General features: G+C 37.7%; 1 protein-coding gene across 3 annotated transcripts in view; it reads right to left on the reverse strand.

The window, feature by feature from the left end:
- PHLPP1 (PH domain and leucine rich repeat protein phosphatase 1) overlaps window positions 1-16,437 on the reverse strand; it is a 227,594-nt gene that overhangs the window by 121,931 nt on the left and 89,226 nt on the right. For all 3 annotated transcript variants that reach the window (XM_036419873.2, XM_036419872.2, XM_036419871.2), the window contains exons 2-3: window positions 11,796-11,992; window positions 3,407-3,532 (exon numbers count right to left, since the gene is read on the reverse strand). In XM_036419873.2, coding sequence (XP_036275766.1) covers window positions 3,407-3,532; window positions 11,796-11,992 — 323 coding nt within the window. The remainder of the gene's footprint in view (window positions 1-3,406; window positions 3,533-11,795; window positions 11,993-16,437) is intronic.

Consider the following 16,437-nt stretch of genomic DNA (forward strand, 5'->3'; position numbering starts at 1 on the left):
CTAAGTCAGCAGTCAGATATCCCTCTTGCAGTCCGGGGCTCTCACAATCCAGGAGCCCTCGCTTCTTACTGCCTGCCTTCAGTGGAGGCGGGAGACTCCTGCCACTGCACTGTGCTCACCAGATGCAATCCCAGCTTCTGCCTGAGCAGCGCTCTCCCTTTGGGAGCGCACTGACCACCAGGGGGCAGCTCCTATGTTGAGTGTCTGCCCCCTGATGGTCAGTGCACATCATAGCAACCGGTCGTTCTGCCATTCAGTCAATTTGCATATTAGGTTTTTATTCTATAGGATACACTATCTATTAGACCCTGAAGATGGCATTTTGGCCAACCAGCAACAGAAAGAAGCATTAACCCAGATTGTAAATAAGACATATACAAACACCAGCAACAATTTAGAAATCAACATTTTCCAAACCCTTTTAAGAGATATTTCATATCCTACCTCTTGTGCTTCACTTCTCTGCTAAATCTCCAGAAAGCCCTCTGAAGTTAAGAACTGCATTTTGATACACTATTAAAGGTGCAAATATAAAAATTCTGATTATGCTTTGATTTTTTACTGATGCTACAATTTGTCTAGTAACTCAAAGATCCCAGAAATCACTCTATATTTCTCCATTTTCCTCACACTCTATATGCAATTCATCAGTAATTCTGTCACTCAGTCTCCAAAACAAACCTATCCACATCTCTCCATTTCTACCTTTGCCTCCTGCCTAATATACACCAAAATAGCCTCTCGCAGTCAGGCCTCCCTGCTTCCATCCTTGCCCCCACACATCTCTTCTGCACACAATAGCCAATGTCAGACTGGTAATTTTCTGAAAGAAAATTCTTTAATGACTGCCATTATGCCAATAATAAAATTCAGCCTCTTTACCCTGGTCTATAACATAAGACTTCTGCCTTTCAGTCCCTCCTTCTAGTTTTAGAGCTTCCAATAGGATCTTCTCCCAAAGCTTCTTCCACCTGATCTTCAATAATCAGATTCTTTAGGGGGTAAGGGCATGTATGGGAGTGGGGTTGGGGGTTGGGCAATGGTAAGATATGTACACATATAATACCTTAATAAAAAAAAATGAAAGAAAAAAAAGATTCTTTTTTCATGGAAGTTTCCGCTTAAAGGCCCCTCCTCAGAAGACTATTCCTCCTCTGTCATTCTTTGTCATATGACCTTGTAGTACAAAACTATGATTATTTGATATTTTTTCTTTTGTCTGTTTACTTATTTATTGCCTGTGTCCCGATGTAAGCCCATCCAAGAGAGGAGAATTGAACTTGTTCTTTGCTGTATCCCAGTGCATAAAACGCATACCTGACATATAGAATAAATACTTGCTGATTCTGAACAGTAAAATCATTTGTGTGGATGTTTAATATACAACTATTAAACTCAATACCTATACAAAAACTATATGTAAATTATCAAGTTTACAAAAGACAGATAGTTTTGATTTAAACAATAGCAAAAAGATAATGAATAGGTATTGAGTTTAATATACAAAAATGATGAATAGGTATTGAGTTTAATATACAACTATTAAACTCAATACCTATTCATCTTTTGTCTTTCGTAAACTTGATAATTTACATATACTTTTATTTACATCCTTATTCACGTTTAAGAAAGTATGCCTCTGACTTGTTCCAAAAAGAATGTAAAGCAGCTACCTATTACATTGTATTTAGTGTGAAAGATCAAAATATCTCTTGGAAGGACATTCTATAAAATACCTGACCAGTACTCCTCAAAACCATCGAAGTCATGAAAACACAAAGACTGAAAAACTGTCCCAGAGCGGGGGAGACAAAGGAGACATGACAAATAATGCTGTGTAGTACCCTGGATTAGATGCTGGGACAAGAGAAGAATGGAAAAACTGGCAAAATCTAAATACATTCCAGAGTTTAGTTAATAGAAATAGATTCATGTTGCTTTCTCAGATTTGATAAATGCACTGTATGTTTGGGAAACTGGGTGAAAGGTATGTAGAAACTCTCTGTACTATCTTTGAGGCTCTTCTGTAAACAGAAATTTATTCCAAAATAAAAAGTTTATATTAAAAAATCGACAACTCCACATACAAAAAAAATTTACTGTACTTTGACCATAATTTTGTATGGTCAAAAGCAGTGTGGGCCATTGACTTACTGCCTACACAAGCATTTAATATAAAAGCACATTATTATTTAACTCTTATTCACATTTGCAACCACAAGTGTAATTTCAAAACAATCAGACAGATGTGCTTTTTGCTTCTAATATCACTTTAGTTCTACATGCAGGTCTGAGAAAGACATGCCATCCTTCCCCTTTTTAATAATGTGGGTGCTACCCTGTCATTTAGAACTTCCGCCTGCCTACTAGGTTGGCAGATTCTTCTAAGTCCTATCAACCTAAACTCTGCCCACTGCTTCTTCTCTACAAGGAGCAGAAACTACTATTTCTAAAGGTATCACATCATCAGAGAATGTCTTAAATTGATCATTCAAATGAAACTAGTATTTAAAAAAAGATTTCCTAAACATTATCCTCTAATTTTCTGTTAAGCGTTTTACAGTTATTCTCTATTCATCCACTTGACAAATAATTACCATCATACTGCAGTGTGAATCATACTGAACTTGGATAAAAAATTAGATTATAAATTCAAAACTATGAAAGCAAATTCCATGGTCATGCTTTTGTACCCTAGAGAGGTTTCATCATTTCATAAACACACCCAAAACCAAGAGCCAAAGCACTATAATTCATCCATTTTAGACTTAATTCTATAAATGTGATATAAAAACATCCTCACACACAGTACCTTTTAATTCTAGCATTTATTTACCTTATTTATCATGCTATTCTGGTTTCCATTTCACACACACAAGTATAATGCTTCATAGGTAATGGTGATCTTTTTGTAGGGGACAACCAGTATATAAAATGGTCAAAATAATTAAGATTAAAAAAAATTAAACCATTCAAAAGGCAGAAGTTGAGAAAGAAAAAGGGAGATGACATAAGATTAGACTCTTACAAGAAAAAATAGTCAGAGGGTGAGGGGAAATTTGTGACAATTCTCTGGGTATTTTGTGGTTTTGCATCTGTTTTCCCTGGGTCAGTCTTTTAAATAGTCTCAACCTCATGTTCCTCATCTATGACATTAATATAGTGATGCCAGCCTACCCACTGAATTCTTTTTAAAAGTATAAACAAAACCTGGCAAACAGAACACAATTTATAAAAGCTACTTTTCGGCCCAAATGAGCTTTTAAAAAATGAAAAATTGCCTACTAGAAGTATACGGGGAAAAATTTTTTTTGAGTGTATTTTGGAACTGGGTAAAGCTGAAAGAAAGCAACTTTTCGTCAAAGAGAAGCTGAACAGAAGAATTCTTGGGTAAGTGCTTGCTTACCTTAGAGACTTGTCGAAGCCACCTTAAATACTCTGTGAATGTATCAAAACAAATGTAGTAAGTCTGGCTTTGGGGTCCAGAGGAGCTAAATGCTAAACAGTGCTGGTGCTTTTTCACTTCTTCTACCTAAACAAACAAAGAGACAAAAACAAGTAAGAAAGCCAAATTATCTACGTTTCTTTAACTATGCCTTAGTTCAGTGAGCCGGCACACATTTGTATCTTTCCATATATATATATATATTTCTCCTATTATTTTAACTCCTGTCTGATAAACCAATTTGAATAACAAGCAAACCAAAAAAGGGGAGTTTTATCTCCATTAGATTTCCCCATAATAGTGAAATTCTTTTTCCTGTTTAAAATTGGAATAGACTCCCTTTTTCTTATCTTTCTATAGCTTCACAATAGGATGTTGGGGTGCTTAGTTCCTCTTGGGAGGATTTTTACTTAAGAATTTTCACTTTGGGTGGATTTTTAGTTAAAGAACTTTTATATTTTCTGAATTACAACCTTTTTACTATGAATTACAACCTTTTGTATTACTCTGAATTACAACTTTTCAGGCATGTTAAATTAGTGGATTTTTTTTTTCTTTATGTGAAATTCACCTAAAATAAAACCTTACCATGACAACTTTCAAAGTCCTAGTAATGCAGTGATATAGTCAAATCAAATTTCCAAGCAAACTTATAAGCAAGTTTCTGGCAAACTTTTAGAAAAATATGTTTTACCACCACTAAATCATGAATATTTTTTAATTAAGGTTATTATTTAAGTACAGTTTATATGCAATCTTATGTTAGTTACATTAGTTTCAGATGTACCATACAGTGATTGGAATTTTTATATCTTACAATGTGATCACCCCAACTAATGCTAGTAACCATCTGTCACCATGTAAACTTACATTTTTTAAACCTCTCAAAATACCAGGTTTTATGGTTAAGTTCTACCAAAGTTACAAGAAACAGATCACTCCCAATTTGTGCAAACTCATTCACCAAACAAAAAATGAAGAAACCCCTATTCTAATAAGGCCACTAAAAGAAAAACAGATCAGGACAGTAAAAAAAGGAAAGTTACAAGCCAATCTCAGTCATGAACACTTATCTCAAACAAAATATTGCATCAGAATTCAAGAACAAGTTAGAATTAGCTCAGGAAAGATATTTCAGCATTACTGTTAGAACTATAAAATTATTAATCACATGAGTAGATTAAAGAACATCCTATAATCATGCCCAGAATTGCAGAAAAAAAGCATGTGATAACATTCACTAACCAGTCATCATTCATAATAAAAAACTCTTGGCAAATTAAGAATACAAGTAACTCCCTTGAGTTGACAAAGAGTATTTATCTAAGTCCTATCAGCCTAAACTGCCCTAACCATCTAAGGCAAACTTCAATGTTAATATCAATCTCTTTAAAATCAATGACTAGACAAGTATCTAATACTGCTTCTTTTCAATACCACACTAGAGTTTTGGCCATTACAATAAATCAAAGAAATGTATTAAGGAAGAAATAAAGTTGTCATTATTTTGAGATGCCATTATTAGCTACATAGTAAATTCCAAAGAATCTATAAACATCATATTAGAACAAATAAGAAAATTTAGCAAGGTGGCTGTATATAAGTCAACACTAAAAAACAAACTATTTCTATACACTTCAGAAAAAGATTTATAACATTTAATCTAATATATATTGACAGAAACCAGGCCAGTGGTTCTTGGGGATGGGGAGAAGTGAGAGGAAAAGGGTGGAAGGGAAGGGGTGCAAAGGAACACAAGAAAACTTCTGGTGTTGATATATATGATCACTATCTTGATTATGGTGATGGTTGTATACAGCTATCAAATTATAATCATGGGAGTATACAATTATAAAATAGTTATCAAAATGTGCATTTATTGTATGTTAATTATACCTCAGTAAAGTTTGGTGAAGCTATAGAGAAACCAGAACATTTGTACAATGATGTGAGTGTAAAATGCTACAATAACTATGAAAAATAATTCGCTATCACTTTGTAAAAGTAAATATGCATATGCCTTATATCCCAACAACTGCACTAAGTATATGTCCAGGAGCAATATTTCTCAAGAAAGGTCAAAATTCCTATAGTATCCAGTTTATTTTTTTAGTTTTTTCTTATATCCAGCCACCTTGCTAAATTATAGTAACCTAGAGGAATTTTCGATTGAACAGTTCTTCATTGTACATTGTGAAGGACTGCCTAATACTTTGACATTTTACTCTTTAAGTTCCTGTCCTATATGTGCCAATAGAGTACCCTTACAGCTAAGATATTGATACTAACCATACACTCATCTATTTCTCCATTTCCCAGACCCTTTGCAATTAAGGTGGTCACATGACTAGTTCTGGCAAATGAGATGTGAACAGAAGAGGCATGTGTTACTTTTGCAGCCAAATATACATAAGCTGGTTAATGATCCTTCAGTTACCCTTTCCCTGACTAAGCAACAAAGAAAGGCCTAGTGTTCTAAATATTGTGAGAGAGCAGAGCCCCTATCAGGCTGGGTCCCTATAAAATGATGAAGGAAAAAAAAAAGAAATCCCCACCAATTCACAATGGACATATGGTGTGAGTGAGAAATAACTGTTATAAGTCACTGAGATGTGGGGGTTTTTATTACCACCGCATAGCTTAGCTTACACCCTGATAAGGCTGACTGTTCAATCATTTGACAATTAAAACACATGCACATATTACCAAATGCCTCCTTCAGGTACAGTAATCTAATTGGGAACTTCTGCCCTAGAAACACTACTTGCACACTAGGAGGCATATAAATATAAGATTATTTCAGCAGCATTTTTTATAATAATGAAAAAATAGAAACAGCCCAAATGTTCATCAACAGAAAAATTTATTCAGAAATTATGGGAATTTACAGAGTGGAATATTATCCTAATATATAAAAAGCCAGAGGCCGTCATGACTAAAACAACTAGACAGATGACCGAACAGGCTGCATGGGGCAACAAGGCTGGCAGGGGGGCGTAGAGAGGGATGACCAAACAATGAACTGAAGGCTGCATGGGGTGACCGGGCCAGCAGGGGCGTTAGTGAGGGATGACCAAATGACTGAACAGCAGGCTGCGTGGGGTGACCAGATAGGCAAGGGGAGCAGTTTGGGGGGGGGGGGGAGGCGACCAGGCCAGCAGGCAAAGGAAGTTAGGGGTGATCGGGCTGGCAGGGGGTGTCAGTTAGGGACAATCAGGCAGGCAGGAGAGCAATTAGGAGCCAGAGGTCCCAGATTGTGAGAAAGATGTCCAATTGCCTGTTTAGGCCCCGATCCCGAGGGGTCCCAGATTGGAGAGGGTGCAGGTTGAGGGGATCCTCCCTCCCATGCATGAATTTCATGCACCAGGCCTCTAGTACCGAATAAAAACATATAGCAAGCAATATAGACTCTCATTATAAAACTTAATACTGAGTGAAAAAAATTCACTCATAGAAGATCACACACAGTACAATACCAATCTTACTCAGATCAAAACCTAGCACAACATAGTTACATGATAAAACTTATTTAAGAAAATGATGGATACATATTCTAGGACAGTGGAAAGGTATCATGGACAGGTGTTGGGGAGGCAATGAAACAGATGTAAAAAGAAACAAGTAGATGGGATTAGCCAAATAATATATATGCATAACACATATAAACAGACAACACAACAGTGTGGTAATAGCAAGAGGAAAATGGGGGGAGGGATAGAGGAACTGGGTGGAGGTAGGAAAAAGGGGGAAAAATGGGGACATCTGTAATAATATCTACAATAAAATAAAATCTAGGTGGTTCAGTGGTAAGAAGGGTCATGGATTTGATTTTCTGTCAAGGGCAAATACCTCGATTGCATGCTCCACCCTTAGCCCATGTCAGGGCGAATGTGGTAGGTAACCAATTATGTTTCTCTCTCTCTCTCTCTCTCTCCTTTTCTCCCTCTTCCCCCTACCCCTCCCTTCCTTCCACTCTATAAAAAAATCAATGGAAGAATATCCTTGGGTGATGGTAAATAAATTAATAAATAATAAAGTAAAAAAAATGAGAACATAAGTAGAAACACTAGTACTGATACTGCTACTTTTCGTGAGTAGTAAGTTAATAAGTATTCAATTTATTATCCATTATAATTTAGCAAATATTAAATAAAATGTATATAAAATTCATTAAATTCCTAAGAACAAATTAAGTACAATATAGTTGTTCAATGAATAAAAACTTCTCTACTACACAAATACTATTTTTCATCATTAAATTTTAAGAGAGCTTTATTTTACTTCACATTTGGAATTCTAATTTTAAAATGCAAACAATCATGCTCAATTATATGCCAAATTTGATTATTATAACAATTATGTCTAGGTTATGACCAACCTAACACTCATTGCAAGCTATCCTATATAATAAAACCGTGATATGCAAATCAATTGAACAGAGGAATGACCAGTCACTATGATGCAAACTGACCACCAGGGGGCAGACACTCAATGCAGTTGCTGCTTCTGCATTGAGTGTCTGCCCACCCCTGAGGAGGCAACTGGTGGAGGTGGCCAGCCAGCCAGAGGGGCCAGCCATCCAGCGAGGCCAGCCAGCTGGTGGTACCAGGCCACCAGCCAAGGAGAGTGCCAGCAGGGGCCCCCTGATCATCCTGCCCACCAGTCGCCCCACAGATCAGTCCTGATCACCGGCTAGGCGTAAGGACCTTACCCTATATATTGGGAACAGTCTCTTAGATTTAAAAATTAAAACCTGACAAGGCTACTCTGGCTAGAACACTGAAAAAATAGGATTATGCAGCGATGACATGCTTGGACTCTGGCTTGCACATTTTGTGGTCAGCCCTGATTCTGACACATAACTGTGTGACGAAGCCAATTACTTCTCTCTGCTTCAGTTTTTCCACCCATAAGATGAAGGAAATGGTCCTACTGCCTCAGAAGGATCATGTTATGTACTACTTTTTTATAATCAGGGCAAAAAAAAAAAAAAAAAATGTAGCTGCCCACACAACAGCAAGATGTCTTTCACCTGTATGAAAAGTATGGTCACTGCTGCATGCAGCGTCCCGGATTGTGAGAGAAATGTCCAATTCCCTGAGGGTGCAGGCTGAGCTGAAGGACTCCGCTCCCCATGCATGAATTTAAATGAAAAAACCTTTCCACTTACTCTTGGTTTTTCCTTTAAGAACACAACTGAATAAAAAAAGAAAGAGTAAATTTATTTTTCATAACTTGGTCATCGGTTTTAAAAGACTTAAGTTTTTAACACACTCAATTATTTTTAAAGGCAGAGTGCAAAACAGGTTTTACAAGGTTTGTCTGTGAGAAAAGAGAGCTATTAACTTTCAATTCATTCAATGGTAGAAGTACATCCAATAATAGGCCTGGGAAACAGGACAAGAGTCTAGCTCTGAATGAAAATGCTAATTATAATTGAATCTTTTGACCTTATCTGAACACTCCACTGCTTTCCTGACTCTGCTTCTCTGAATACAATAATCTTTATGACCATCTCCTTCAATGGCAATAGATTTTTTTATTCTTTAGGTTCTACCACATTGGCTACCTCCTTCACCACAAAATTCCGATTCCCCACACAAAATGCAGTATTCCTACTACTAATCTTCTGCACTACTCTTTTTCACCGCTCCTAGAACAGAAATTGTTATGCCATCCTCATCTCTGAGGAGTAAACTATAAGCTATTCAAAGCAAGGATGGTAACTTACACAGCTTAGTATTTCTGGGACATCAGAGCATCCTATCTAATAAAGAGTGAATATGCTAATTGACCCTCATGTCATCACAAAGCTGGAGGCGCCCACAGCCAATAATGAGGGAATATGCTAATTGACTGCCCCACCCTCAAAGATGACAGTGCCCACAGCCAATAAGAAGGGAATATGCTAATTGACTGCCCTGCCCTCAAAGATGGCAGTGCCCACAGCCACAAGATGGTGGGGCCCAGTCCCCTTCGCCCTGCCAGGGCAGCAAGCACACAGCAAGACCAGGTCTGCCCCGCAGGCCTGCCTCTGGGGTCCCTCCGTCCTCTCAGCCCTCCAGTTGCCCAGAGGCACAGGCAAGCCTCGGATGGCAGCTTCCCAGCCGCCCGGGGCTGCTCGAGGCTCAGGTAACTAAGGCTGGCTGAGGCTTTTGCTGCCAGCAGTGGCAGCAGCAGCAGTGTGATGGGGCATTTCCTTTCCCTGACCGCCAGGTTGCTTCCCTCCCCTGAGGGTTCCTGGACTGTGAGAGGGGGCAGGCTGGGCTGAGGGCCCCTTCCCCTCTAGTATTTAATAAATAATTACCGTATTTTCCGGCGTATAAGACGACCCCCTAATTTTAGTTAAAACATAGGTTTAGGCCTATATTTGCGGTATAAGACTACCTCCCACTTCCGAGGCAACATCAGTTCTTTTTTTAAATAGACCGCCTCTCTGACTCTGGCCAATCTGAGCAGGCTTTTTTTCGTTTCAAAAGTCATCTTATAGGCCGGAAAATACGGTACATTAAATTTGCCTATACAGATCCTTAACATCATATAAAAGAGACTGTTGACCTAATAGGGTATCAAGCATTAAATATGCATTTTTTAATGACAACCGATGGGAGTAATAATATTGACTAAATTTTCAGTGATTCATCCAAAGGGCAAAATCTTCAGCAATAAAATATCACTAATTCTTCAATGTTTGGACAAAAGATAAGAAGCAATGGTTTCAAAATGGATGACTGAAATATACCTTGCAGCCTGGCCAAATTTAATTTTTAAAATGATCAAGTACTATTAGTCTTCTTAGGACTAGAATGTATAATAGTAGAGCGGGATTAAAATTGACATGGACTATCTACTCATAGGAAAAAACTAATATAAACTTATTAATGAAAAATGAACTTTTAACATAGCAGGGGAATAGCAAACCATTTACTAGTGCACACATCCAGTTTTATCTGGAACCAGCAGACCAAATTTGCCAAACAAAAAAGTTCACTTTAACAAAAGTTGGTTTCTTATTTTTCCTCTATATTCTCCACATCTCACCTTCTTTCACATGCCCACTGCGGGCGGGGGGGGAGGGGGGGGGGCGGGGAAGGGAATGGCAGAAAATATTTCTTTAATATGCCTCCAATTTCCAAAAATCCATTTCTTTTTTTTTAAAATATATTTTATTGATTTTTTACAGAGAGGAAGAGAGAGGGATAGAGAGTTAGAAACATCGATGAGATGTGCCCGCAACCAACGTACATGCCCTTGACTGGAATCAAACCTGGGACCTTTCAGTCCGCAGACCGACGCTCTACCACTGAGCCAAACCGGTTTCGGCCAAAAATTCATTTCTTCATCCAAATTTGCCTTCCTATCTTTTAACACATTATCATATCATTTAAAAATCAGGAAATACATAGAATTTGGTAACAATACCCCTACAAACACTTGGAGTTTATAAATAAATCTAGCCAAAAAAGAATGTAACATTTCCCCCAAACAATCTAGTTATTTTTATTTTACAAGTCATATGAATAAAATAGTTAATATACCCAAAGAAAAGCATCCAGTGTTAGAAATATCTATCAGCTGTATTACAGGTTTTCTCCAAAATGACTAACATTTCAAGTTCAGAAATATGATTAGCTATAGTGATAAACTAGAAATGCTAATCCCACTGGTCTCTAAACATGAAGGGTATGGCACAGTGGGATCAAAGATTCAACCTAGAGTCTAACCTTCAATAAGCATGGACATAAAGGGTAACTTGTATGGGCGGGAGGGGGGGAGGGGCTATCTATGAAACATATGCTCAAGATATCAAAAGCTGTTTCCTTGTAAGTAATAACTTATCATCTACAGCCTAAACTATAGCACTGAAATTCCAGTTTCTCCATTTTCTGTCCTGTAAGTAAGATTCATTACTACTGAAGCGAGGATCCGCAGCCTCATTTGAGGCAATACATCGTTATTTTCCATAACTCTACCGGCCAGCAATGCCCACTGGTGGAGTACAACAGGAACTGAATGACCTTAGATGAGTCAAAAACTATCCACCCATTGCTAAACCGGTTTGGCTCAGTGGATAGAGCGTTGGTCTGTGGCCTGAAAGGTCCCAGGTTCGATTCCGGTCAAGGGCATGTACAATACATTGGTTGCGGGCACATCCCCAGTAGGGGTTGTGCAGGAGGCAGCTGGTCGATGTTTCTAGCTCTCTATCCCTCTCCATTCCTCTCTGTGGAAAATCAATAAAATATATATTTTTAAAAAACTATCCACCCATTAATTATTACAGAAATGGCTTAAAGTAAGCTCCTTCATGAGACTGGGAAACCTGCTAGTATTCTGTTTGTTTTAAACTTACTTTCCCACCAATCAGTGGTAGAACATGCATCTTTCCGGTCAAGCTGTCTTTCACAGATGATACTATTAGGCAGGTCCCACACAGGATGACTTGGCGTCTGGTCCATCGGTTCACTGGCAATTGCATTTTGCCTTTCCGGACATTATACATTCCTGAGAGCTGAATCCGTTCAGAGCTACAGGTGCTGTGAGGTTTTCCTGGAACGAGAGCAAACAAACAGTTTAGTCTTAAAAAAAATAAAAAAATAAGCCTTCTTCTACTCATAAATTACTTGGACAACAGAGAATAATTATGGGGGGGGGGATCTAATTCGTGTGAGAATCTGAAAACTGAAGTTAGGCAATTATGGTAAGAACTATCACATCTCTGCAACATGTACATTTCAATATTAGGCGAAGAAGATCTCTTTCCTTAAAAGCCTAGGGAAAGACTCCTTTGTTGTAACTCGTTTTATTTTCTTCTATATCCTTCACAATTTAATTTTACATTAAAAAAAGAGGTGACTTCAGATTTTTATGAATGGCTACAGTTAAAATATTACAGGCTGAAGATAGGAAAACAACATTTAAGATCTAGCATTTAATGAACTAATTAGCTTTAATGAAATTAACTTCTGATATTCTTCCTTCTACAGTTACTCAATGTATACATGGTGGGGAAAAAGTAGGTTTACAGTTGTTCCTGTGAAAAATAATAAATAATAAACTATAATAATATGAACATAATATGCTAATTAGATCAGATGACCTTCAGGACGAAGCTGGGCTGCAAGGGAAGAAACCCGGGTCCTGGTGCCTATTGGGGGCCAGAGGGAAGCCCAGGTCCCAGGTCAGAGGGAAGCTGGTGCCTACTCTTGCATGAATTTCATGCACTGGGCCTCTAGTGAATATATAATGTCTAAGAGTACTGAAACACATGCTAAGAAATGAACAAGGGACACGTGTCCACAAACAGGACCCAAGCCAGAAATATTATATTTATTTGGAGGTTTACCTAGTTGCCACGAGCCAGCAGAAGACACAAATTCCGGAGAAATTATATTCTTATATGAATATTAACATTAACATAAATACCAAGCATTTTTTATAGATGTCTAATAGCTACTGGAGAAGGAAGCAGGAAAAGCAGCAGCATCAAAAATAGTTATTGAGACGGTCCAAAGAGTAAACCCTCCCAACACATACCTCTGGGAAGAAATGTCATTAGCAAATAAAACCAGATCTGAATTTCGCTTTCTCTTTCTCCTGGTATATCAGAATGTCTTATAAAATGAGTACTGCCCACTATATAATTTTGCTGGAGCTGGGCCACAGTGAAGTGTAACAGTGATATACTTACTTGAACCTGATGCCCAGCAACAACCACACAAGGAGCACTCTGGTGGACCCTGAGCTCCTGGGAGCTGTTAGTCCACCAAATGCTAATGCTCCCACAAAGCAGCAGGAAGCCCAGGAGACTTCAAAATAGGTGTTAACTGCCAAAGGCTGGCAGTGAAGGATCAGACCATAGCCACTCCCTTGTCCCACTTACACCTGGAGGAAGATGCCCAGGTTCCTATCTGAGGACTCCTTCCTATATGACAGATGCTCTTCCTGTGGGGAAGGAGTAGAGAGGAGAGACTCGGAAGAAAAGTGAAAGGTAAGTGCAAGACTCAAAACAATGGACAATTGGCAATTGGATTTCCAAATTCCAATTTCCACAATTAACATTCTCTAATAAGGGATCTGATCTAAATTACACACACACACACACACACACACACACACACACACACACACAAAAAAAAAAAAATCCAGGCATTTTATTCAGCTGTATCAAAGAGCAGCTTGTTAAACTGTCACATTGTGAGTAATAAAAACTAAAGCAAAAGACAAAAGAAATGCATAAGGAACAGCCCTTCAATTCTCCAACTGCAAAAAATCCTAGAGAAAGCCCCAGAACAAAACCCCAGATAGAGTGAACTGAGGCTGGAAGGGAAGGGATATATAAGAGAAAAGTAGAGAAACACCAACAGAAATGGGCTTTTTATACCCCACTTAGAAAAATTCCCAAGAGGCCTGAATAGTCCTGGAGCCTAATGGTAAGATCAGTCTGTCCTGAGAAAGCCCTAAACATCCTAGGCTGAATCAAATCACTCTGGTTTGTTCTGACTGATTTTCAATATCCTTGTTGTCTGCTGACACCCTGCGTGTTCCAGAGAGACACACTCTCCGAACTCTGAGGCTTTGCATGTAGCAACTGGGCTCTGGGGAACATGGGAATGAATGAGCAATATTTACCTGGGTACTCACCCAGGTGCACCCTTCTTTGGGTCAGACTTCCTTACTCTATGACGTAGGAATTACTTAAGCTTTCCCTACCAATTCCCAAACTTCTCAATTCAATAATTCCAATTGTCCTGTGTTCTAATAAATACTGATAACCCCAAAGTGACCAATGCCTTTCAATGTGAAGTTGGATCAGTTGTTGTAACTTGTATTTTAGAAATGTTAACTCTAATTCCCTACAGATTTAAGGCATTTCTTACATGATCCAGGAGGAAAGACAGACAACAAAGGCAAGTATTTCAAACTGAGATAGAGACCTGACCACAACAGATGGTGATTTAAAACATATACTTTCCCTTTCTTATTCAGTTGGCACATGGTAATTTGATTAGAATGGACATAGATATCCATAAAACCATTGCCCATTGTGACTTCTCCCTTCCCATGCTCAGGCAACCACTGATGTGCTTTCTGCTATTTTTGTCCACATTGTTCAGTGTACCAGGAGTTCCCTCTTATTTATTTGTTTGTTTGTTTATTTATTTATTTATTTTGCTGAATTGCATTTCATTATATGAATATATGAATTGTTTAACTATTCAGCTGTTAATGGACATTTGGAGTGTTTCCTCTCTTTTTTTGGCCCATTTTGACAGAGCATTGGTATACAAGTTCTTGTGTGGAGATATGCTTTTATTTCTCTTAGGTAAACATGAAGGACAGGGATGGCTGGGTTGTACCATTTTACATCCCCATCACTGGGGCAGGAGAGTTCCAGTTGCTCTGACTCCTTGTCAAGACTTATAGAGCATATGTGGTGATATCTCATTATAGATTTAATTTGTCTTCCCCTAATCACTAAAGATACTGATCATCTTCTCAAAAGCTTATCTGAGACCTATATGCCTTCTTTGCTGGTGACTAATTCAAATCTTTTGTTCAGTTTTAATTGAAATGGGTCCTTCATATATTCTGAATATAAGTCCTTTGTCAGATACATGACTTGCAAATATTTCCCCCAGTCTTGCTTGCTTTTTCATTTTTGTAACAGTACTCTGAGAAAGCAAAATTTCAATTTAATGAAGTCCATTGATGTATCTTTTATAATTAATGCTTTTTGTGTTGTATTTAAGAACTCTTTGAAAAACTCAAGGTCACTAAGACTTTCTCCTGAGTTTTCTTCTAGAATTTTATAGTTTTAATTCTTACATTTAGGTCTATGAATAATTTTGTTATTTTTATACATAGCAAGCAATGAGTATACTATTAGGTTCCATTGTCTTTTGTTTGTTTGTTTTTTGACAAGAGGCTATTTGTTGAAAAACAATCATGATTCCTATTGAAGTGCTTCAGCACCTGTATCAAAACTTTACTGACCATAGTTGGCTGGGTCAAGTTCTTGATTATTTCTGTTCCTCTCATCTATTTGTCTATCTTCACTTAATATTACATTAACTTGATTACTGCATCTTTTAAGTCTTGAAATCAGGTGGCATGAGTCCTTTTCTGTGAAGAATTGCTGTTTTACTTCTTCCATTGCAATCTGTGTGCCTTTTATTTCTTTTTCTTGCTTCATTGCACTAGCTAGAACATTCTTTCCATACAATATTGAACAAAAGTAGTGAAAGCCGACATCCTTTCCTTTTTCTAATTGTAATGGGGTAGCATTCAGTTTTTCACCCTAAAAATACTATTACTTGTATGTTTTCCATAAGTGCCTTTTATCAAACTGAGGAAGTCCCTTCTATTCCTAATTTGATAAATTATTTTCTTTCTTAATCAGAGAGGGTCATTGAAATTATTCAAGTGCTACTTCTGCCATCTATTGAAATGACAGTGATCAACTTAATTGCCTCTTAAATGTTTAACTAGTCTTGCATTTCTGGGATAAAATGCACTTAGCCATGACATACAATACTATCATTTTTACATATGTTGGATTCAATTTCCTAAAACTTTTAAAATTATTACATTTATGTTCATGAGAGATTTCAGATACTTTTTTCATATATTTTTCTAGCTTTGGTGTCAGAGTTTATTCTTTTCTCTTTTCTGAAAGAGTTCAAATTATTATTATTTCTTCCTTAAACATAAAGATAAATCAGTAAAGCCCTTTGGACCTGGAGTCTTGTTAGTGTGTGTGTGTGTGTGTGTGTGTGTGTGTGTGTGTGTGAGAGAGAGAGAGAGAGAGAGAGAGAGAGAGAGAGAGGGAGAGGAGGGAGGGAGGAGAGAGAGAGAGAGAGAGAGAGAGAGAGAGAGAGAGGACGTTTTAACTATAATTTCAATTTCTTTACTAGAGTTAGGGCTATTCCATTATCTATCTTCTTGAGAAAGCTTTGATAGTTTGACTTTCAAGAAGTTTGTCTCCTTCACTT

Source organism: Pipistrellus kuhlii, unplaced genomic scaffold (genome assembly GCF_014108245.1).
Source record: "Pipistrellus kuhlii isolate mPipKuh1 unplaced genomic scaffold, mPipKuh1.p scaffold_m20_p_6, whole genome shotgun sequence".
Taxonomy (NCBI): domain Eukaryota; kingdom Metazoa; phylum Chordata; class Mammalia; order Chiroptera; family Vespertilionidae; genus Pipistrellus; species Pipistrellus kuhlii.